This window comes from Balaenoptera ricei, chromosome 15 (genome assembly GCF_028023285.1).
Source record: "Balaenoptera ricei isolate mBalRic1 chromosome 15, mBalRic1.hap2, whole genome shotgun sequence".
NCBI lineage: Eukaryota > Metazoa > Chordata > Mammalia > Artiodactyla > Balaenopteridae > Balaenoptera > Balaenoptera ricei.
Window position 1 is genome coordinate 80584386 of NC_082653.1, and position 23457 is coordinate 80607842.

The 23457-nt window shown below is 47.2% G+C and overlaps 2 protein-coding genes across 3 annotated transcripts in view; one reads left to right on the forward strand and one right to left on the reverse strand.

Annotated features, from left to right (window-relative positions):
* The window catches only part of LOC132349028 (NADPH--cytochrome P450 reductase), a 62800-nt gene that overhangs the window by 11976 nt on the left and 27367 nt on the right, over positions 1-23457 (forward strand). For both annotated transcript variants that reach the window (XM_059897108.1, XM_059897106.1), the window contains exon 2: positions 22917-23108. In XM_059897108.1, coding sequence (XP_059753091.1) covers positions 22930-23108 — 179 coding nt within the window. In that variant the 5' untranslated portion in view covers positions 22917-22929. The remainder of the gene's footprint in view (positions 1-22916; positions 23109-23457) is intronic.
* LOC132349085 (large ribosomal subunit protein uL6-like) lies at positions 3688-11296 on the reverse strand. The gene is made up of 2 exons (XM_059897219.1): positions 11276-11296; positions 3688-4158 (listed from the first exon to the last, which is right to left on the reverse strand). The coding sequence occupies exons 1-2, from the start codon at positions 11294-11296 to the stop codon at positions 3688-3690; spliced, it is 492 nt and encodes a 163-aa protein (XP_059753202.1).

Here is a 23457-nt window from a genome sequence, read left to right on the forward strand (position 1 = left end):
TTTTTTTTAAACCAATTTTTGACTTACAGAAAAATTGCAAAAATATTGGGTTGGCCAAAAAGTTCATTCAGTTAGCGAATACATTGTTCAGTGAAATTCTTGGCGAAAATGAAAAATGTGTCTTTTATTTATTTTTTAAATTAATTAATTTATTATTTATTTTTGGTTGCATTGGGTCTTTGTTGCTGTACGCGGGCTTTCTCTTGTTGCAGCGAAAGGGGGCTACTCTTCATTGCGGTGCGTGGGCTTCTCATTGCGGTGGCTTCTCTTGTTGCGGAGCACAGGCTCTAGGCGCAAGGGCTTCAGTAGTTGTGGCACGTGGGCTCAGTAGTTGTGGCTTGTGGGCTCTAGAGCGCGCGCTCAGTAGTTGTGGCGCACGGGCTTAGTTGCTCTGCGGCATGTGGGACCTTCCCAGACCAGGGCTCAAACCCGTGTCCCCTGCACTGGCAGGCGGGTTCTTTTTTTTTTTTTTTTTTTAATTTTTATTTACTTATGGCTGTGTTGGGTCTTCGTTTCTGTGCGAGGGCTTTCTTCAGTTGTGGCAAGCGGGGGCCACTCTTCATCGCAGTGCGTGGGCCTCTCACTATCGCGGCCTCTCTTGTTGCGGAGCACAGGCTCCAGACACGCAGGCTCAGTAATTGTGGCTCACGGGCCCAGTTGCTCCACGGCATGTGGGATCTTCCCAGACCAGGGCTCGAACCCGTGTCCCCTGCACTGGCAGGCGGGTTCTTAACCACTGTGCCGCCAGGGAAACCCGTGTCTTTTATTTTTACTTAAAACTGAATGAACTCTTTGGCCAGCCCCAATAGTTCAGCGTTTTCTTACATTTCTCACCCAGCTTCCCCTAAAGCTGGGTTAGCTTGTTAGCATCTTGCAAAATTATAATAAAGTTAGCAAGAACAGGCAATTAAGACTGGTAGAGTATCATTAACTATACACCAGGGGTCGACAAACTTTTTCTGTAAAGGGTCAGATAGTGAGCACTTGAGGCTTTGTGGGGCCAGAAGGTCTCTGTCACAGCTCCCAAGTCTGTTGTTTTAGCAAGAAAGCAGCCATAGATCATCTGTAAATGAATGAGCATGACGGTGTTCCTAAAACTTTGTTTTCAAAAGTAGTCAGCAGGGGGGCTTCCCTGGTGGCGCAGTGGTTGAGAATCTGCCTGCCAATGCAGGGGACACGGGTTCGAGCCCTGGTCTGGGAAGATCCCACATGCCGCGGAGCAACTGGGCCCGTGAGCCACAACTACTGAGCCTGCGCGTCTGGAGCCTGTGCTCCGCAACAAGAGAGGCCGCGATAGTGAGAGGACCGCGCACCGTGATGAAGAGTGGCCCCCGCTCGCCCCAACTAGAGAAAGCCCTCACACAGAAACGAAGACCCAACACAGCCAAAAATAAATAAATAAATAAAAGTAGTCAGCAGGCTAGGCTTGGCCTGCAAAACATAGTTTACCAGCCCCTGAACGAAACCCTGCCCCTCATTAGAGTTTCACCAGTCTTTCCTCTCATCTTCTCTCTGCTCCAGGATCCTACCCAGGACCCCGCCTGGCACTGAGTTGTCATGCCTCCTGAGTCCCCTCCAGTCTGTATCAGTTCCTTCCCCTTTCATAACCTTGATGCTTTAGGAGAGGGCTGGTCCATCATTTTGTAGAATGCCCCTAACTTTGGGTTTGGTTTTGTTTTGTTTGTTTTAACATCTTTATTGGAGTATAGTTGCTTTACAATGTTGTATTAGTTTCTGCTGTACAGCGAAATGAATCAGTTATATGTATACATATATCCCCATATCCCCTCCCTCTTGAGCCTCCCTCCCACCCTCCCTATCCCACCCTTCTAGGTCGTCACAAAGCATTGAGCTGATCTTCCTGTGCTATGCAGCTGCTTCCCACTAGCCATCCATTTTACATTTGGTAGTCTCACTTTGGGTTTGACCAGTGCTTTCTTGTGATTGGAGCGAGGTTATGCATTTGTGGCAAGAACACCACAAAACTGGTGGTGTGTCCTTCTCAGTGCCTTGTCTCAGGGGTTCATTACAGGTGATGCCTGCCTTGACCTCTTGGTTAGGTTGGTGTCCGCAGGGTTTCTCTACTGCGAAGTTTCTATTTTTCCCTTTGTAGTTAATAAGTATCTTGGAGGAAATACTTTGAGACTATGTAAATCCTGTCCTCCCCACCCTACCCCGCCTCAGGACTTTTTGCCCACTGATTTTAACACATCCATTGGTAGATCTTGTCTGCAACAGTTCTTACTGTGGTATTTGTCTAATGGTAATTCTCTATCTTCCTCTTTCCTTCTACATTTATTCGTTGGAATTCTACTGTGAGGAAGAGTTGTTCTTTTTCTCCCATTTATTTATTTCATTATTTATATCTGGACTCATAGATGTTTATTTGTTCTGTGGTTAAAAACTCCACTAGCAGTGAACAATCCAAAGAGGAAATTAAGAAAACAGTTTCATTTATAGTAGCATCAAAAAGAATAAAATACTTAGGAATAAATTTAAACAAGGAGGTGCAAGACTTTTACACTAAAAACTGCAAAACATTGCTGAAAGGAAATAAAGAAGACTTAAATGGAAAGACATTCATCTTCCTGGATTGGAAGACTTTATATTGTTAAGATGGCCTTATCCTCGTGCTCCCCACCCCCACAATGCAATGTACAGATTCAGTGCGATCTCTATCAAAATCCCAATGGCTTTTTATGCAGAAATGGAAAAGCTGATTCTGAAATTCCTATGGAATTGCAAGGAACCCCAAATAGCCAAAACAATCTTGAAAAAGAACAAAATTGGAAGACTCATTAATTTCAAAACTTATTTCAAAGCTACAGTAATTAAGACAGTGTGGTACTGTCATAAGGATAGACAATGGATAGGTCAATGGAATAGAATTGAGAATCCAGAACTTAACTCATACATATATGGTTAATTGATTTTTTTTCCATAAGGGTGCAAAGGCCATGCAATAGGGGAAAAAATAATGCTGGGACAACTGGATATCTGTATGCAAAATAATGAAGTTGAACCCTTACCCCACACCGTATACAGAAATCAACTCAAGATGGATCAAAGACCTAAATGTAAGAGCTAAACTATAAAAATCTTAGAAGAAAACATAGGGGTTAATCTTCATGACCTTGGATTTGGCAATGGTTTCTTAGGTATGACACCAAAATCACAAGCAGCAAAAGAAAAAAAACAAACAGATAAATTGGACTGTTATGGACTGAATGTTTGTGTCCCCTTAAAATTCATATGTTGAAATCCTAACCCCTAATGTGGTGGTATTAGGTGGGGCCTTTGGCTGGTAATTAGATCATGAGCATGAAACCCTTGTGAATGGGATTAGTACCCTTAAAAGAAGAGACATGAGAGTTTGCTTGCTCTCTGCTCTCCGCCATGTGAGGATACGAGAAAGCAGCTGTCTGCAAGCCAGACAGTGGGCTCTCACCACACACTGGATCTACTGATGCTCTGATCTTGGACTTGCCAGCCTGCAGAACTATGTAAATGTTTGTTGTATAAGCTACATAGTCTGTGGTATTTGTTATGGCAGCCTGAGCTTAGATGCAGACTTGTTGTTTCTGTAGCTGGATAACTTAGATCTTATTCATCGGTCTGCTGAACTGTTCCTGTTTCAGAAACATAGATACCATCCAAAACTTTTTCTGATATCCTTGCTTTTAACTGTTATGGCTCATGAATCCAAGCAGCCGAGTTTGATACACGTTCACTGCCACCTCCTTCAAGAACTAACTCATCTTCCTGGGCTTGAGATAGTGAACAGGCAACGCCTGGCCTCATCCAAACCCTGCGGATGTATTTTTTGCCCAAGAAATTTTGGATTTCAACAAGAAGGCTATTCTTTTGAATGATAGTGTGGACGGGGAAGTGAGAGTTCAGAGACCGCATCTTGTAGCGGAAGCCCAGTGTGACACCCTTGATCGTGTTCCGTATGTGACTACAGATAGTGCCAGCGATAGCCAGGTCCTTTCTGTTTCCCCACCATTCGTCACCCCGGAGCCTCTTTCTCTTTCCAAGGAGGCCGAGTTCTACATTAATGTGATTGAAGACCCTCCACAGGGTGCCCCTGGGGCCCTTCACAATAACCGTGTGTCCCTTCAGAGTGATGTCCACGTTTTCTGGAGTGTTAATAGTCTGCTAAAACTGGGCTTCATCCCCGCAGTAGATGCAGCAGAGAGGACACAGCTTTTTTTTTTTTTTTTTTTTGGCCACACCACACAGCTTGTGAGATCTTAATTCCCCAACCAGGGATTGAACCCAGGCCCTCGGCAGTGAGGGCACGGAGTCCTAACCACTGGACCGCCAGGGAAGTCCTGACATGGCTTATTTTAATCTGCTTCTGCCCTGAAGAATACGAATGGGAGAGAGAAGTAATCCACCAAGGTTCTTCGAGTGCCTACGGTGCACTCTGTGCAGTTTTACCCATATTATCCTCCCAGTGGCCCTTTCAGAGTTATCAGTGATGATGATTCTCCATTTTAGACAAGAAAGCAGCTGAAGGAAGTTGAGTGTTGCCCAAAGTCATAGAACTGTAAGTGGCATAGCAATTTTGAACTCGTTTTTATTTTTCTTTAGACCTATGCCCTCATTTTCCCTTTAGGCCCTTCTGGATCCTCTTCTCCCCCCGCCGCCCCCATCACTGCCATTTTGCACCTTCTCCCATCAAGAAGCCATCCTAAGCCAGCCTCTGTCCAACCGTGAGCTGCGCTGGCCAGAATCTGTACTGTTCATTTTGGCAAGGAAGTAACTGTGTGTCTTGTCTCTTTCCATAGAAGGGCAGGGGACATCCCCTGACCTAGTTTGTCTTCGCCTGTTTAGCTGGCAGGGTGCTGGGCACGTGACCTACCTGATGGACGTGGAAGAGCCACTCTTTTTTTTTTTTTTTAATATAAATTTATTTATTCATTTATTTTTGGCTGCGTTGGGTCTTTGTTGCTGCACACGGGCTTTCTCTAGTTGCAGCAAGCGGGGGCTACTCTTCGCTGCGGTGCGCGGGCTTCTCATTGCGGTGGCTTCTCTTGTTGTGGAGCCTGGGCTCTAGGCGCACAGGCTCCAGTAGTTGTGGCACATGGTCTTAGTAGTTGTGGCGCACGGGCTTAGTTGCTCCGCGGCATGTGGGATCTTCCCGGACCAGGGCTCGAACCCGTGTCCCCTGCATTGGCAGATGGATTCTTAACCACGGTGCCACCAGGGAAGTCCCAGAGCCACTCTTGATATGAGTGGAGTGTTTCTCCTCAAGACAATTTCACTTTGGACAGTTGTCTTCAAATCAACATTACCATCAATATTTCTATGGTACTTTGCGGAATGTTTCCACAAGCATTATTTGTGCAAAAGCCAAACAAGGATTAAAGGTCCACCTTGTGGGCTTCCCTGGTGGTGCAGTGGTTAAGAATCCATCTGCCAATGCAGGAGACACGGGTTCGAGCCCTGGTCCGGGAAGAGCCCACATGCTATGGAGCAACTAAGCCCGTGAGCCACAACTACTGAAGCCCGAGTGCCTAGAGCCCATGCTCCGCAACAAGAGAAGCCACCGCAATGAGAAGCCCGTGTACCTCAACGAAGAGTAGCCCCCACTCTCCGCAACTAGAGAAAGCCCCTGCACAGCAACGAAGACCCAATGCAGCCAAAAATAAATTAAAAAAAAAAAAAAAAAAAAAAGCCCACTTTGTTGGCTAAGGCTCAGTGAGAAGTAATTTGCTAAGGTGGTGGTCAAGCCAGTCTCCAAATTTGGTTCTCTGAACTGCTGCCAAGTCCCACACCCTTTTCACTATGTCCCCCTGACCCAGTTTTTCTGTTTTATAATCCAATGGACTGGAGAGAAATCAGAGAAAAGATGGGGCTGTTTGGTTCCCCTCAATGTTATGGTCCCTTCTCTGTCAAACCACTTCTAGTTAGAAAAGTCATGATTTTTAGTTGAAATTCGAATATTACTTTCGGAAAGTGGTCTTGGTTTCCTATGATATGACTGAAAAATAGAGTCATATTTCCAGAGTCAATAGATGATTAAAGAAAAGTAGTTACTCCCTTTCTCTAGGGGATACTAAATGGAGGCATTTGGAAATTTGATGTAATACTGTCATTGTGAAGGAATAAATAAATAACGGTAGGTAGGTTTTTATTTATTTTGTTTTGTTTTATTTTCCTGTGAAGATGGTTTGGAACAAGGACAGGTTACTCTTCACGCCAGAGCAGACAGGTGAGTTTGGACAGAGGTGCCATCACCTTTCCATTCTGGCCGGTGGAAGTTGACAAAGACTAAGCTGACCTTGTCTGCTGATGGTAGAAAAATGCGGACAGAGGAGCACCGGGGTTTGGCAGGGGTTCCAAGTCCTAACCTGTGTGTTCTTAAAGCCCAGAAGTGCTGTTGCTGGGCCTTTTTGAGTCATTTCAGACCTTCCGAGCTCTCTTCTGGTCTGCCCTCTGCCAGGCACCGTCTCCTGTCTCCTCACGGTAGCTTCTGGGGCCTGTGTCCACCCCACCACCTTCCATCCCTTTAGTTAGAGGACTTGTATTGCATCAGGTATAAGGACCCAGATGTAAGTGAAGGTGAGCGCATCAAGAATGGTTGAAAGATGATGAATTGAAACTCAACGTGCTCCTGTTGGCAGCGGTTGGGGGAGGGCAGTGGGGGAGGGAGGGGTGGTGGTCCTTCTACTGCAGTTCAGCCTGAGGCAGGTCTCTGGACGAGTCCTCTCATGGCTCAGGTTCCCTGAAAGGCGGGACGGGGCAGACTCTGGGAGCTCTAGACGTCAGAACCCAGATGCTTACTTTCCTCTCAGTAAAGGTCGGGTTTCTCCAGAGCTTTTGGGTGTCTCCAGACCATATTTATCTAAACTCTTGAGGAAATCCAGGAGTTTCTGGGAGTCACCCAGACTGGCTTCCAGGGGCAGAGCTGACGTGTTCTGGCATTTACTCGCATCCTCCTGGGTGTAGCAAATCCAGAACACGAGGCGCAGGACAGAACAATAGTTAACAACGTCTTTCCTTATGCAGGTGTTGCACCAGGCACGTGTATCGTCTTATATAATTTCAGCAACAGCCCCTATGAAGTAGTAATATTATCCTTGTTTTACAAATGAAGTCACTGAGGCTCACAGAGATTTTAAGATTCGTGTGTGTGTGTGTAAATGTCATGACGTAAGGAGTTTAAACGTATGATCTGTTTTTAGACACAAATCATCTGTAAATGATTATTGAAATGTGCTTTCCCAGGACTCTGGTTCTTTCTTACCGAGTCCCCCACTGCCCTGCCTTGACGGTCTCCCCTCCAGCCTTCACACAGAGGCGGGCTTAGGGGACTAAGGAGCAGGTGATGAGTAACTCACAGCAGGAGGAGAGCTGAGAGGTGGAACTAGTGTGTCTCCAGGCTCTGGTCCCCAGGTTGGTGTGTGGTTGTGACCCTGGGCCAGCACCTCCCGCTGCACACCTTTCCCACTTAGTACCACACAGGGTCTCGTTTACCAGGTATGGTTTCCGTGGTGGAGAGGGCCCATCTTGTCTGTACATCCATCTCTCCAGTTTCTTCTCTTTGCGTATCCTTCTGGGGCACAGGTGTTCTGGCCTCCCTGGAGTGCTTATTGATTCTTATATGTAGGGGTTTTTTTGTTTTTGTTTTTTAAAGAAGCGATTTTATTTATTTTTGGGTGTGTTGGATCTTCGTTGCTGCATGTGGGCTTTCTCTAGTTGTGTTGAGCGGGGGCTACTCTTCATTGCGGTGCGCGGGCTTCTCATTGCAGTGGCTTCTCTTGTTGCGGAGCATGGGCTCTAGGCGCGCTTGCTTCAGTAGTTGTGGCTCATGGGCTCTAGAGCACCGGCTCAGTAGTTGTGGCGCACGGGCTTAGCTGCTCCGCGGCATGTGGGATCTTCCCGGACCAGGGCTCGAACCCGTGTCCCCTGCATTGGCAAGCGGATTCTTAACCACTGCGCCACCAGGGAAGCCCCACATGTATTTATTTTTAACTTTTTTATTTTGAAATAGTTTCAGATTTACAGAGAAGTTGCAAAATTAGTGCAAAAAATTTTTGAATACTCTTTACGCACATTCCCCAAATATTACCATTTTACCTTATACTCTCTCTCTCTCTGTCTTTTAAAATTGAAGTGTAATTGACCTACAGCTCTGTGTTAGTTCCAGGTGTACGACATATTCTATACATTACATAATATTTCTATACATTACAAAATGATCATGATAAGTCTAATTACCGTCTGTCACCATGCAAAGACATTACAATATTATCGGCTCTGTTCCGCATGCTGTGCATTTCATCCCTGTGACTCCTTAATTTTGTAACTGGAAGTTTGTTCCTCTTAATTTCCCTCAGCTATTTCATTCATCCCCCCGCCACCCGCCCTCTCCTCTGGCAGCCACCTGTTTGTTCTCTGAATCTGAGTCAATTTCTGTTTTGTTTTTTAGATTCCACATAAAAGTGAAATCATATGGTACTTGTTTCTCTGTCTGACTTATTTCACTTGGCACAGTGCCCTCTAGGTCCATCCATGTTGTTGCAGATGGCAAGATTTCATTCTTTCTGATAGCTGAGTAATGTCCATTTTATACATATACCGTCTCTTCTTTATCCATTCATCTATGGATGGGCACTTAGGTTGCTCCCGTATATTGGCTGTTGTAAAAAATGCTACAGTGAACAGAGGGGTGCATATATTTTTTAAAATTAGTGTTTTTATTTTCTTTGGGAAAATACCCAGAAGTGGGATTGCTGGATCATATGGTAGTCCTATTTTTAGTTTTTTAAGGAACCTCCATAGTGTTTTCCACAGCGGCAGCACCAGTTTACATTCCCACCAACAGTGCACGAGGGTTCTCTTTTCTCCACATCCTCGCCAATGCGTGTCTCTCTCTCTTTTTATCATGTCTTTTCCTGACCTTTTTGAGGATAAGTTGTACATATGGACATATGAATTACTCTTAAGTACTTCAGTGTTTCTTTTCTAAAATTCAAGGGCACTTTCTTACATAGCCATAGTATAATAATCAGTATCGGGAAATTAACATTGATATACTATGTTGTCTAATCATAGCAGTTATTCAGATTTCCCACTAATGTCTTTTATAGCAAAAAAAAAAAAAAAAAAAAACTTTTTTCTTTTTCTTGGTCCAAGATTGCACTGAACTGTAGCCACTCTTCAGTTTCCTTTGATCTGGAGCAGTTCCTCAGTCTTTTTTTATCTTTCATGACCTTGACATTTTTCAAAAAGTCAGGCCATCTCTTTATAGAATGTCCCTCAGTGTGGATTTGTCTGATGTTTCCACGTGATAAGATTCAGATTATATGTTTTTTGGGGAATGTCACAGAAATGGTATTTTGTCCTTGTCCCAGTATTGGACTTTGATCCCTTGGTTATGGTGGTGTTAGCTAGGCTCTCCACCAGGAAGTTCTGGTTTTTTCCGGATGGAATCAATAGCTTCTCATCAGACTTTTACCCACAGGTTTTAGTACTCATGATTCTTGTCTGAAACAGTTATTACTATGGTGGTTGCCAACTGGTGATTTTCTAAGCCCTTCATTCTTTCTGCATTTGTTAGCTCACATTCTACTCTAAGGAAGAACTTTCCTTTCTCACCTATGTGTTTATTTATTCATTTATGTATTTATATCAGTATTGACTCTTGCATTATTCTTTGACCCTTTGGTTTATAGTCTGTCACTGACGGTATTTATTTTAATGCTCAAGTTGTCCCAGATTTCCCAGTGGGAACCCCCTCATGTAGACTCCTGTGTTCTTTAGCCATGTCCCTGTCATTCTTCAAGCCCTTCCTTACCCTTTGACACAGCAAGGTGATCCAGGTTCATCCACTACTTTTCCTGCCCTTATTCTCGAGTCAGCCATCTCTCCAAGGAGCCCTGGTCTCTTTGGATGGAGAATGATGTTTAGAAACCAAGATTTGGGTGCTAGATGGCTCCTTGCCCCTAGGGTATCATTACTTCTAGGCCCTCTCAGCAGACAAAAGTAGGAAATACACACAAATCACATGCATTTCTATGTGCATCTTTATATATTAAGAAACCATTGTGTATACTGGTATCTCCAGTTTCAGTCCAGTCCCACAGCGTTCATTCCCCAGTCTCTCCTCCCGTATTTGTACCTCCCTCCTTCAGCAGTAAGAAATCCAGCTCCCATGTATTTAATTTCAGAAGTAACATGTGAATACCAACCATCTCCTTATAAAGAACAGACAAAGCAAAGGTCCCTTTAGACACCCCAAAAACATTCTAGGTGTTTCCTAGAGGAAATCACTATTGTATATATCTTCCTGGATCATATTTCTGGAGAAATACCTAATTCTTCTTTTATTTCATTAACGGTTTCCTAATGAAAATATAACTTTCTTTTTTATTTAATATATTTTGTCAGTCTTGCAATGAGAGTACCATTAGCTCCACGTAACTATTTTTTAACTGTTGCATAGCATTCCGTTACTTGGAATGGAAAACGTAAGCATCCAGTTTGGGGCTGGTACAAGCAGTGCTGGGCTCAGTGAGAGGCACAGTTCAAGAAGAGAGTCACCAGACCCAAGGATCTGGGCATTTTTTTTTCCGCATAAGAAAACAGCTTTAAAAATATTTTTCTGATTAGGTAAATAGCCATTATTTTAAAAGAAGCAAGTAATACATTAAAAATAAAGTGGGGGGCTTCCCTGGTGGTGCAGTGGCTAAGAATCCGCCTACCAATGCAGGGGACACGGGTTCAAGCCCTGATCCGGGAAGATCCCACATGCCGCGGAGCAGCTAATCCTGTGCGCCCACAACTACTGAACCTGTGCTCTAGAGACTTTGAGCCACAACTACTGAGCCCACGTGCCACAACTACTGAAGCTCACACGCCTAGAGCCCGTGCTCCGCAGCAAGAGAAGCCACTGCAATGAGAAGCGTGCGCACTGCAACAAAGAGTAGCCCCCGCTTGCCGCAACTAGAGAAAGCCCACGCACAGCAACGAAGACCCAACGCAGCCAAAAATAAATAAATAAATAAATTTATTTATTTTAAAAATAATAATGATAAAATAAAAATAAAGTGGGGGATAAAATTAAAATCTCACCCCTGAGATAATATTTTGGTAATCCTTTCACATATCATCTTATGTATATACATACATAAATATTTTTACATCATTGGGGCATAGTACCTATGCTGTTGTATTGTGGATACTTATTTTGCAGTGTGACTTATATACAGTACGATCTTTAACGATGAATTCTTACGTAGATAAACTCCCCTGTGACTACCACCACAGATAAGATACTGCACATAGTCCAGCATGCCAGAACCTTCTCTTGTGCCTCTTCCTCCACTTATGACCCTTGACCCAAAGGGAACCACTGTTCTGACCTCTGTCACCATAGATGTTTTGCCTTTTCTTGAAGTTCAACTATAAATGGAATCCTACAGTAAGGTACTCTCCTCTGTTCAGCTTCCCTTGTTCAGCGTTACGTCTGTGAGATTCATCTGTGTTACTGCGTGCAATAGTTCATTCTTTTTCATGTCTATGGGTACTTAATACTTCTTCTTGTTTACTTCTTGTCGTTCAAAGAATTTTTCATAGTAGTAACAGCTACATTTATTACAGCACATACTCTGTGCTAGGCACTGTTCTAAACCCTTTACAAGTTCAGCTTGTTTAATCCTCACAATAACCCAGTGAAGTGGGTACTACTATTATTATAATAACATGTCCATGACTCTTTATCAGGTTGAAGAAGTTCCCTATTATTCCTAGTTTACTGAATTTTTTCATCATGAATAGATGTTGAATTTCTCCATCCATTGATGATCAGGTGGGTTTTTTAAAAACCTGTTTATATAGTGAATTACATTGATGCTTGGATATTGAACTAACCTTGTATTTCTGGAGAAAACTCCATTTGATCATGACATAGTATCCTTTTTACATATTGCTCAATTCGATTGACTAATATTTTAGATTTTTGCATCTGTGTTCACGAAGCATGTTGGTCTGTAGCCTTCTTTTTTGTACTGTCTCTGTCTGGTTTTGGTATCAGAGTAATACACACCTCATAAAAGAGTTGGGAAGTCTTCTATTTTCTGAAAGAATTTGTACAGAATTGGTATAATTTCTTCCTTAAATGTTTGATTTAATTCACCAGTGAAGCTGTCTGCTCCTGGAGTTCACTTTTGGTGAAGGTTTTAACTAGTAATTTGAATTCTTTTAGAGAGCTCTTCAGCTTATCTGTTTTTCTCAAATGAGCTCTGACAGTTTGTGCCTAAGAAATTTGTCCATTTCATCTAAGTTATCAAATGTTGACATAAAGTTCATAATTTCCCATATTACCCTTTTAATGTCTATAGAATCTATTGATGTCCTCTTTTTCATTCCCTATATTGGTGATTTATATCTTCTTTTCTTCCTGATCATTCTGCCTGAGGTTGATCTATTTGAGAGCAATGTATGTGTCAAGAGTTCTAAGAATTCAAATCTAGTCAAGAATTTAAGGATTTTTTAAATTAATTTTTTTTTTTTTAATTTTTGGCTGCATTGGGTCTTAGTTGCTGCGCGCGGGCTTTCTCTAGTTGTGGCGAGTGGGGGCTACTCTTTGTTGCAGTGCACGGGCTTCTTATTGCGGTGGCTTCTCTTGTTGCAGAGCACGGGCTCTAGGCGTGCGGGCTTCAGTAGTTGTAGCACGGAGGCTCAGTAGTTGTGGCTCGTGGGCTGTAGAGCGCAGGCTCAGTAGTTATGGCTCACGGGTTCTAGAGCGCAGGCTCAATAGTTGTAGTGCATGGGCTTAGTTGCTCCGCGGCATGTGGGATCTTCCCGGACCAGGGCTGGAACCCGTGTCCCCTGCTTTGGCAGGCGGATTCTTAACAACTGTGCCACCAGGGAAGCCCTAATTATTATTTTTTAATTTTTAAAATTTATTGATTTTGGCTGGGCCGGGTCTTAGTTGCGACACGCGAATTCTTCACTGGGGCATGTGGGATCTTTAGTTGCGGCATGCAGACTCTTAGTTGCAGCATGCATGTGGGATCTAGTTCCCCGACCAGGGTTCGAACCCGGGCCCCTGTATTGGGAGCATGGAGTCTTACCCACTGGACCACCAGGGAAGTCCCCAAGGATTTTTTTTTTTTTAAAGAGAAAGATGTTTGTTTAAAGATACTTTTCTTAATCTTATGTAGGGAAGAAATCAGAATGGACGTCAGTAACAGACACACATTTTAATTCAAACTGCACCCCTCACCAGCTGTGTGACCTCAGGCAAACCACTCAAACCCACCTGAGTACTGATGTCATCGTTATAAGGAGAAAATAGTAATTTCCGTGTAGAGTGGCTGAGACATTGACGTACACCCCAAAAGTGCCAGGCCCCGTGCCTGCTTACATGGGCACCCGTGCATCTGTTACTCAGAGAGAGAAGTTGGAGACAACCCTGCCAATATCACCCCTGCGTGCAGTGTGCCCGCGTTTCCCTGGAGCAGCTACTCACTTCTCCCCTCTGTCCCCACAGCACTTTGTAAACAGTGGTTTTATAGCATTTCTCACGTTTGACCGCAGTGTCTTCTGTGCTTCCTTGACCAGATTGCGCACTGCTGCACAGCCGGGCCATGTTTTTCTCATCTTTTCTCTCTGGTGCCCATATAGATTTAAGTGCTCAAAAATATTTTAATAAACGCAGAATAGGAAAGTCATTACATAATGGTACGTCAAATCAGTGGACCATCAGGCAGCCAAAGAAAATATCATTATAAAGGATTCTTTAGCAACGTGAAAAACTGTGTTACAAAGTAGAATACGTTTTATCTACTTTTTAAATGAGTGTATGTAGATGCGTGTGTATAATGTATTTATATATGGAAAAAATGAAAGAAAACTCTAGAGAGAAAACAGCCCTGTGGGTAGTCAGCCTCTGCCTGACCTTTCATCCTTTAAGATAACCATTTGAGCGGGGTGAGACTGAGATGGGAGGTGCTGAGTCCCCTGTCGCTAGAGGCTGTACAGGCACAAAAGGAATCACTGGAATCGCAGGGCACAAAGGGCTCTTGAGGTGCCTGGTCCGGGAGGCCTGAGGCAGGCATTCCTTCCCCGCCACGGTTTACCAAGTCCTTCCTCTTGGGGCCAGAAGGAGCAGTGAAGTCCCATCAGGGAGCAGCACTTGTGTCTGTGCAGAGGGAGTTGGGTTTGAAAAGATGTCATACAGACATGATGGCGGTGTGCTTGGGGGCTGAGAGACTCATTTACCCCTGAAGATGCTCCTCCTTAAAAGCCAAAAGCCCGGCTCTGTGGGAAGCACGGACTGTTCTTGGGACCAGTTTCTTAATCGGAAGATCTAGTACTTCCCCCTTTTTTCAGAGTCTGCCCTGTGCCTCCCTGTCTCTCTTCCTATTTCCTGAGCCCTTAGGATGTGCCGTGGATCACGTGTCACAGCTTCATTGTCCGCTTTCGCTTTCTATAGCTGCTCTTGTTTAACATGAACTAGAAGCGTGTGTATGTGTGTGTGTGTGTGTGTGTGTGTGTGTGTGTGTGTGTGTGTTTGTGTGTGTGTTTCAACGCGCTCAGGGAAAGAAGGTCCAGGAATCAGTGTTGAAGTATTAACTCAGGTCAGAGACTAGGGGTTTTCCTCCTGGCATCGTCACCAATCAGCCAGTTCAGTTTAATGATCATTAATTTGGCAGGTCTGTGTCCCAGGCCCCTGGGGTGGCAGGCACTCTGTCATTAAGCACAGTTTACCTAGCCTTGTGTTGACACATCTCCAGTGATGGAGGTGGGGGGCCACGCCTCACAACAGCTCATTTTCTTTCTACATATTTTTGTCAGAAAGTTCTTCTTGGAGAGTGTGTGAACCTCTGTCCTCCGTTACCGCACAGGGTAAGGGCTCAGGCCCTCAAGACTGCTCCCCACACCCCGCTTCAGATGCCAGTCACAAGTCCAGGTTGTCACCTGTGCTTCTGACCAATCAGCTGTAAATGTGGATTCCCACAACCGGCTACTCGGGTTTGATGAATTTGCTAGAGCAGCTCACAGAACTCAGGGAAACATTTACTTATATTTACCAGTTTATTGAAGGATATGATGAAGGATACAGATGAACAGCCAGATGAAAAGATACATAGAGTGAGGTCTGGGAGGGTCCAGAACCCAGGAGTTTGTGTCCCTGTAGAGTGAGGGTCACTCTCCCAGCACATGGATGTGCTCACCAACCTGGGAGCTCTCTGAGCCCCACACTTCTGGGGTTTTAGGAAGGTCTCCTCATGTAGTCATGACCAGTTATTCACTCCACTTCCAGCCCCTCGCCCCTCTCTAGAGAAAGGGGTGGAGGCAGGGACTGACAATTCCAAGCTTCTGTTCATGGCTTGGTCTTTCTGGTAACCAGCCCCTGCGCAGGAGCCTACCCAGAGTTGCATTTGAACAAAAGATGCTCCAAGTGCTCTTATCACTTAGGAAATTACAAGAGTTTTAGGAGCTCCGTGCCAGGGACAGGGGGCAGAGACATATATATATGTGTGTGTGTGTGTATACATATATATATGTGTGTGTATATATATATATATTTTTTTTTTTTTTCTATTATCTCACAGAACTCCTGTGAAGTCTCTTGTACCCATAAATTGCCTTGTGCTAACTTTTAGTAGGGTTACTAAGTTATACCCTCAGAATGCCCCAGAGTACATTGCCTTAGGGGATCTGTGGGTTTGCCCCACTTGGAGTTCAGGCCAGGTGGCCGAGGCCCCAGAGAGGCTGATAGAAACAAGCCCACATGGCTGTCCACGACCGGCTGCAGTTCCTGTGGTCAGCGCCTGTGGGGCTTTGTCAGCCCCGTTTGTGCTGAGTGATGCTAGGTCTTCTGCCTGCTTCTCGCCGAGTCATGCTTTCACAGATCCAGCTCGCCTGGCTGCCTTCCTCTTTCACGTCATTGCATCAGACACAGTGCCAGTCATGCGTCTCCACATCCCACCCGTAAGCCCTGTTAAGTGGGGGAAAGGTCGTCAGCTGGGGCATTTGGGCATCTGCATGGAATGTTGAGAGTGTTCTTCTAGTCTAGGATGCCTTGGTCATAGCTCCATGTCTGCATTGATCCTTTGGGTGTGACCACTGTTCAGGGTTACCACCCTATGACATGGTTCTAATCATGCCACACCCTCGCCCTGTCACCATCTCCAACCAGGGCTCAAAGACCTTAGACACGTAGAGGGCTCCTGGGCCCTTTGCAAACTGGTCTTAATCTGTTTTTAAAGGTCATTCTCTTCCTCACCAGACTTCTACCCATACATACACATGCATCTCATCATACCACTCTTGAGTCACACTAGATTCTTGTAACTACTGCTCTTTTATCATTTACACCTTGGCATGTGCTTCCTCTGTCTGGAACGACTCTTACCTCCTTTTCTTTTTTTTGGCTGCATTGGGTCTTCATTGCGGCATGCGGGATCTTTTTGTTGTGGCTCACGGGCTTCTCTCTAGTTGTGTGTGTAGGCTCTGTAGTTTGCGGCACGCGGGCTCTCTCGTTGAGGCACGTGAACTCAGTAGTTGTGGCTCGCGGGCTTAGTTGCCCTGCGGCTTGTGGAATCTTAGTTCCCTGACCAGGGATCGAACCCACGTCCCCTGCATTGGAAGGCGGATTCTTTACCACTGGACCACCAGGGAAGTCCCGACTCTTACCTCCTTTACCTGACTGTTGGACCCTGGTCATTTTTCACCACCCGGCTCAGAGGTTGGCCCCTGGGTGACCCTTCTTTGACTGTTTGGACTATCTGACCTTCTTCTTCCTCAGAGCTCCATTTTCCCCTACGCCTGGCCTCCCCATGGTGTTGAAACCATTGGGATATGCCTACAAATCACAGCAATGAGTTGGTGCCCTCCATCTCCCACCAGCGCAACGGTGGAAGAGGCCTGACAAAAGAGAGAGTTTAAATAAGATTTAGAGTGTTATAATACCCAAAATGTTCGGGATACAATTTAAAAAATCACCATACTGAGAACTAGGAAAATCTCAACTTGAGTGAGAAAAGACAATCATACAAGATATAAAGAAGAGCCAAACAGACATCTTAGAACTGAAAAATACTATAACAAAAAAAAAATAAAAAAAGAAAAGAAAACCAGAACTCAGTGTATGGCACCGCGGCAGAATGGAGACGGCAGAGGGAATCACCAGTGAGCTTGAAGATAGAACAATAGAAATTAACCCAGTCTGAGCCACAGAGGGAAACTAGACTGATAAAACTGAACAGATCCTCAGGGACCTGTGGGACTAATAACAAAACACATTTATGTCATCGTGGTCCCAGAAGGAGAAGAGAAGGAGGGTGGGGCTGAAAAAGTATTTGGAGAGATAATGGCTGAAGAGTTCCTAAACCTACAGATTCAAGAAGCTGAGTGAATCCTAGACAGGATAAACTTAAAGAAAGCCGCCCTGTCTTGTCTCGGTTTAGGTGACTGACGAGGTGGACACTGTAGCCAGAGGGGAATGTGTGCCGGCGGCAGCGCTCTCAGCAGGCTGCCTTGGGGAGGCACTTTCCCCTGAGTATCTCTCAGGCCCTGCAGGATGAGCTATTAGGCAAGAGCAGGCTTGGTTTCCCGGAGGATTTCCCCCTGTCTTTTTTTTTTTTTTTTTTTTTTTTTTTTAAATTTTATTTATTTACTTATGGCTGTGTTGGGTCTTCGTTTCTGTGTGAGGGCTTTCTCTAGTTGCGGCAAGTGGGGGCCACTCTTCATCGCGGTGCGCGGGCCTCTCACTATCGCGGCCTCTCTTGTTGCGGAGCACAGGCTCCAGACGCGCAGGCTCAGCAGTTGTGGCTCACGGGCCCAGTTGCTCCGCGGCATGTGGGATCTTCCCAGACCAGGGCTCGAACCCGTGTCCCCTGCATTGGCAGGCAGATTCTCAACCACTGCGCCACCAGGGAAGCCCCCTTCCCCCTGTCTTAGAGCCACTGAACCATGGACGGGTTTTGTGACTCTGAGCAGACCCTGCTCCCACTGCAGCTGGGGGGCTCTGGGCTGCCTGGAGGTGGCAGTGCCTCTTCGCCTGGGCTCTGTGCTTGCTAAAGGGGCCGACTGACTCACTCGCTGGCTTCCTTCCCTCCTGTTGCTGCATCCATGGCCGGCTCGCTGTGATGTCAGCGCCAGCTTGGTTGATCAGTCATTTACTGACCAGAAGTTACGTACAGCGAAGGCAAAGCCACAGATACTCCCTGGAGGATGATTTTACGCCCCTGGTGTTGTAAACAGTCCGATGGAGAAAGAGCCCTTCTGTTCTTGCCTCGTTTGCCCTTTCAGAAGCTGGCGAAGCTCCCACCATGTTCTTGGCCTGGGCGGCCAGCAATTTGTCCGCCCTGCTCTGCAGGGTGTCTGGCTGCCTGGGGACTGGAGTGGCTGCCTTTGACCTTCAGCATCAGTGGGAACTGGCTAATTGGTGACATTCAGGAGGAATAGCGCCTGTCTCTCTATCTATCTTAGGTATCTATCTATGCCCGTTTCTGAATGTACATTGTCTTTATGATAAAAGTGAAAACTTACGTACAGACTTACTTTGTAATAAAAGATTGAATCAGACCTGCTCTATTTGGGGTGGGCGAGACCTACTTGGCTAGTCTTTTGATGTACCCCCTTTTTCTGTGTCTAACCTTACAGATGAGGACATGAACGCCTACTGCCAAGTAAGGGATTTGCACAGCTGGAGGCAGAGCTTTGGCAAGAGCCTGGTCTACTTAAGAACGTACTCTATTTTCTCACGGCCGTTTTGGGTTTTTTTGTTTGTTTGTTTTCTGTTGCTGACAAATGTTGCTTTTGGCCCCATGAGCTCTGTAGTGTTTGGCGTTCCTCCTTTCCACTAAGTGTAAAAGAATGGATGATTAATGGGCAGAAAGATCACACAGGGCTCCCAGAGGCTCCTTGGAGGGCCTGTGGGGACCTCAGACTGTCTCATGGTCACCCTACCACACCTGAAATGGAGGGACACTCACCAAGCAGGATGGTCAAAATTTTCCCATCAGAATATTTCACACAGCAGAAGAGAGTGATTTTATGTCACAGGGTCTTGTTTCCCAGACTATATCAAGGTGCCTCAAGGCACCATAGCCGGCGCCCAGAGGTTCTCAGGGAAAGTCCACATCTGTCCTCGTTGGTGCAGCTTGGGGTGATTCTCAGTATCAACGGTGGGATCTTCTACATTCCTTTGATCTTCTACATTCCTTTTGATACTTTGTATCTTTGCAAAGCTGGGTTTTCAGGGGTTGTTTGGATCCAACTACTCCTAAATGGAACGATTAGGTATTTCTCTTGGCCTAGGGATACCATGAAAATTTCACTGAAACGCCAGGGGTTCCATGAGCTGAGAAAGCGTCCTGGAGGATTGCCACACGGGCACGCTCCCAGTCCCAAAGTTCTTTTCAGTCTGCAGGCTTCACGTTAGTGGTTCATGCAAATTTTACATTCTGTGTGTCGTAGTGAATTCACCGACTCCCTTCATTCATTCCATGGGGAGTCATGGAGCACTAGATCATGTGCCAAGCACTGTGCCAGGAAAGTGTGACGCCTGGAAGTGACGGTCGAGCCGAGGTCTGAAGACTGAATAGGAAGCAAGTAGAGGGGGGAGCATGCCAGGCACGTGTAAAGGCCCTGGGGCAGGGACGCAGTGGCGCAGGCTGGAGAGATGGGTAGGCGTGTTCGTGTGCCCTTCAACGTGACGATGATGGTTTAACAGCTTGTTCTCGGCTTCAGCCCCCACGCACGCTGCTCCGCTCCTAGTGGGAAGTGTAGGGTGAAGGTTTTTCCTCCCAGGTTGACTTCCTTCTTGCCAGCCTGCCAATCCTTCCTTCCCACCGTGTGCCAGATGCAGAGGTGCCTCTGACACAGATACACGTGTCCACTCAGTCTCCCCACTTAAACGGGTAGCGAGCACAGCCCTCCCCTGGGAAGCTGGCGCCCCTTTCTGGTTTGCCGCTTGGGTGAGCTGCTTACCCCTTGGACCCTCCGACTCCCGGTTGTAGATCAGATGCTCTCCAGGGTCCTTTCCACTGCCCTTCTGCAGCTTTTGTCTGTCTGACCTCAGAGTTAACGCTGCTGGGGACATTCTCAGGTCTGTGGAGACCTCAGGTCTGAGTGCTGGCCGTGTCCAGTATGCTGGTGAGGGCCTGTTGCAGGGGGCCAGTCACATTCCCTGTGCGCAGCGCCTGGTCGTCTCCGCAGTGGGGCAGGAATTCGTGGTGTCCTGACTCTGAGCTCAAAGGGAGAGGCCTGGGATGCTGAAGGAAGCAGCAAGTCAGGTGTTCGAGACAGAGGGAGAGGGGAGAAGAGTGAACATAGCCTCACAAACTGCATTGTAATCACGTGTGTGTGTTGTGCTTTCCAGAATCTAAAACCGCTCCATAATTGTATGCCACGCTTTGCCAGCCCAGCTACTCTAGAATCCGATGCTCATTCATTGAACAGTTCTACCCAGTTGCTATACCTGATGCTCATTATCTGCCCTTGTGGGCTGACCCTGTAGTCAGGGAGATGGCCAGTGGGGAAAACGTATAATATGATGTCAGGTAGTGATCAGGGCTGCGATGGGGGAAGGGCAGGGAGAGTGACCAGATACTATAGCGAGGCCAGGTCTCTCTGAGATGGTGACCTCTGAGCGGAGACCCGAATGAAGCGGGGGAGAGAACCCTGCAGGTAACTAGAAGAGAGTCCAGGCAGCCGTATTAACATGTGCAAAGGCCCTGGGGCACGAGCAGGCCTGGAGACTTGAGGAGTAGTAAGGAGGCCAGCGTGACCGTGAAGTGCGAGGAAAGGGGAGAGCAGTGAGAATTGGGGTGGGAGTGGTACCCAGGGGCGAGATCGAATGGGACTAATCGACCAGGTTAATGACGTTAGATTTTGTGCTGAGTATGACATGAAGTCATTTGAGGGTTTTGATTAAGGAGGTGACAGAGTCTGACTTACTTTTTCAAAGCCTCCCTCTGGCTACTGTGTGGAGAACGGCCTGTTAGGCATCTCTCGCAGGGTCGGGCGTGCGGGAAGGCCGCCACGCAGCTCCCCTTGCTCTGCGCGCGGTCGCTTTAGACACCTCCTCCAGGGCTGCGCTTTCTCTTCTGACTGCTGCGGTCGACTGGCGCGCGTGTCAAGAAACAGTCATTTCGTTTGGTGGGCATCAGTCCCCCCCTCAGTAAAGTAAGGGGGCCGGGCGGCCTGAGTCAGAAAGGTGGCCGGACAGGGAGCGGGCGGTCGTTGCTGCGATGTGAGGGGCGCCAGCTGGGGGCTCTCCGGAGTCAGCACATCCGCCCTGCCCGGAACCCCCAGGTTTCCAGCCGGGCTCTGAGATCATGTGGGACAGGTCCCCTCCCCTCCGCTTCTCCATGGCAGTAGGCTTGTGGGCCAGATGACAGTGCCACCGCCAGGGTTGGATAGAAAGATGTGACTAACATTGAATAAATATTCAGTGTGTTTATAAGTTAATGCTTAAATATAAACAGTACTCTCTGAGCACTAGATTGTCCTTTAACGTCGGATATCGAAAAGGGTAAGCTGAGATGACTCAGGAACTCAGCATGAGGAAGCCCCTCAGATTAATAACGAAGCCAAGAACCAGGCTTGAGGGCCGTGCTGAACGGCCCGTTCCCGGCGGGTTGCACAGGTCAGCAGGGCTGATGCCCGGCCCTCCGATGACAGGGTGCTCGGCTGCAGGGCCCACCCTGTGGCTTCCTGGAGGCGGTGACAGCTAAGGGAAGTCAGATGTGAAGTAACCTCCCATTGCCCAGGTTGCCGAGCTGTGACTAAGGCATTCCTGACCGAGTCTGGAGCTGTGGTTGCAGTGAGGGCCACCCACTCGGTGACAGGGCACAATGCCGATTCCAGGAGCCGAGCTGGCCTCGGTGATAAGAGGCAGAAATGCGCTGCTGGGGTTTTAGGTCCTCTCACCTCGGCCTTTGTTGACTCATATCTACATACCCGTCAGGTTTCAGTGGTGGAAGGACCAGTTGAGCACCTTTCAAGGGAACTAAGTAGGTTGGTGTGCTGGGGTCCCAAAGACCACCCTCTGGCTCAGTGATTCACCAGGACTTGCAGAACTCAGAAAAGCTGTTTTACTCCCAGTCACGGTTTATTACGGCAGAGGGAAACAGACTGAAATCAGCAAAGGAAAGACTCCCTAGGACAGAGTCTAGCAGGAGCCAGGCAGAAGCTTCCAGTTGTCCTCTGCCAGTGGAGTCACGTGACAGTGCTTGATTCTCCCAGCAGCCACGTGTGGAAGCCCACTCGAGCCTTGGTGTCCAGGATTTTTATTGGGGGTCAGTCTTGGAGGCATCGGGCGCCCAAGTGCCTAAGCTCACCTCCTCAGTCTCCAGCACCCCAGAGGCGACACCAGTATGATGTGATTCAGAGCCCCAGGTGTTCCCCTAAATCACATCATTAGCATAAGCTATGTGCGTGACCCAAGGTCTCAGGCATATGGAGACATCTTATCAGGCGGCACATTCCGAGGCCTCAGGGGTTATTTCCTTGGAGCCATCCAAGGGCCAGTCCTGAAGACCTTTGGAATGTGCAGGGTTTAGGGCCTGCCGGGCCTGCCACACAGCTGGGGAAAGGGTTTGCTGTGAAGCGGCCCCTCTATTGTGTGGAAGCAGTGCCTCTGCTGTGTCCTTGTGGGGCCGGAGGATGCTGGTACAGGGAGTCTGTGGCTTCCGTTCCCTGTGTTCGCAGGAGGCCCAGTCCTAGTTCCAGCTGTAGGCTGCACCCAGGTGTGCCCAGGGCTGTGCAGGCACCGTGCAGGCCACGTGCCCTCTTAGTCCTGGTCCAAGGCTGCAGCTGCTGCCCCGAGGCTCTGCTAGTTGCTGCAGCCCTTGGGGCGTGAGCCCCAGACCAAAGCCTTCAGGGGGCTTCCCAGCAGGCCTCAGATGGACCCTGCTGACGTCTGTCGTTCTGTCTCCCAACAGTTTCTTGATCAACATGGGAGACTCCAGTGTGGAGGCTGGCGCCACCGCATCTGACACGGTGGCTGAAGAAGTGTCCCTTTTCAGCACGACGGACGTGATCATGTTCTCCCTCATTGTGGGTCTCCTGACATACTGGTTCCTCTTCAGGAAGAAGAAAGACGAAGTCCCCGAGTTCACCAAAATTCAGACCACGTAAGTGACTCCCTCAGGATCCCTCGAGAGCACATCTCTGCCATCCCGGCAGTGCTTGGGCAGGAGCGAGCCGGCTGAGAGATGCAGGGTCTCTCGTATCGTGTCGGGCTGCGTCTTGGGTTTTGCCTTATTGATGGGCTCTGCTTTGGATCCACCTTCATAATCCCTTATGTTTACTCTGCGTTTCACAGTGTTCAGGGTCCTTTGATACCTGTTTCTTATTCAGGCTTCACAGGAACCATTCAGAGTAGAAGGCACCTTGCACAGACAGGTAACCTGAGGCTCAGGGCGTTAAAGGTCATCAGCGTAGGGCAAGGTGTGGGGAAGGGGCACAGAGCTTCCGTGCCCC

Coding starts and splice junctions, on each gene's coding strand:
- LOC132349085 (XM_059897219.1), bottom strand. CDS start 11,296: ATGTGCAGTATCTTATCTGTG. Junction 4,159..11,275: donor TGTGCAGTATCTTATCTGTG/GTGGTAGTCACA, acceptor GCCCAGTTTTAG/CAGACTATTAACACTCCAGA.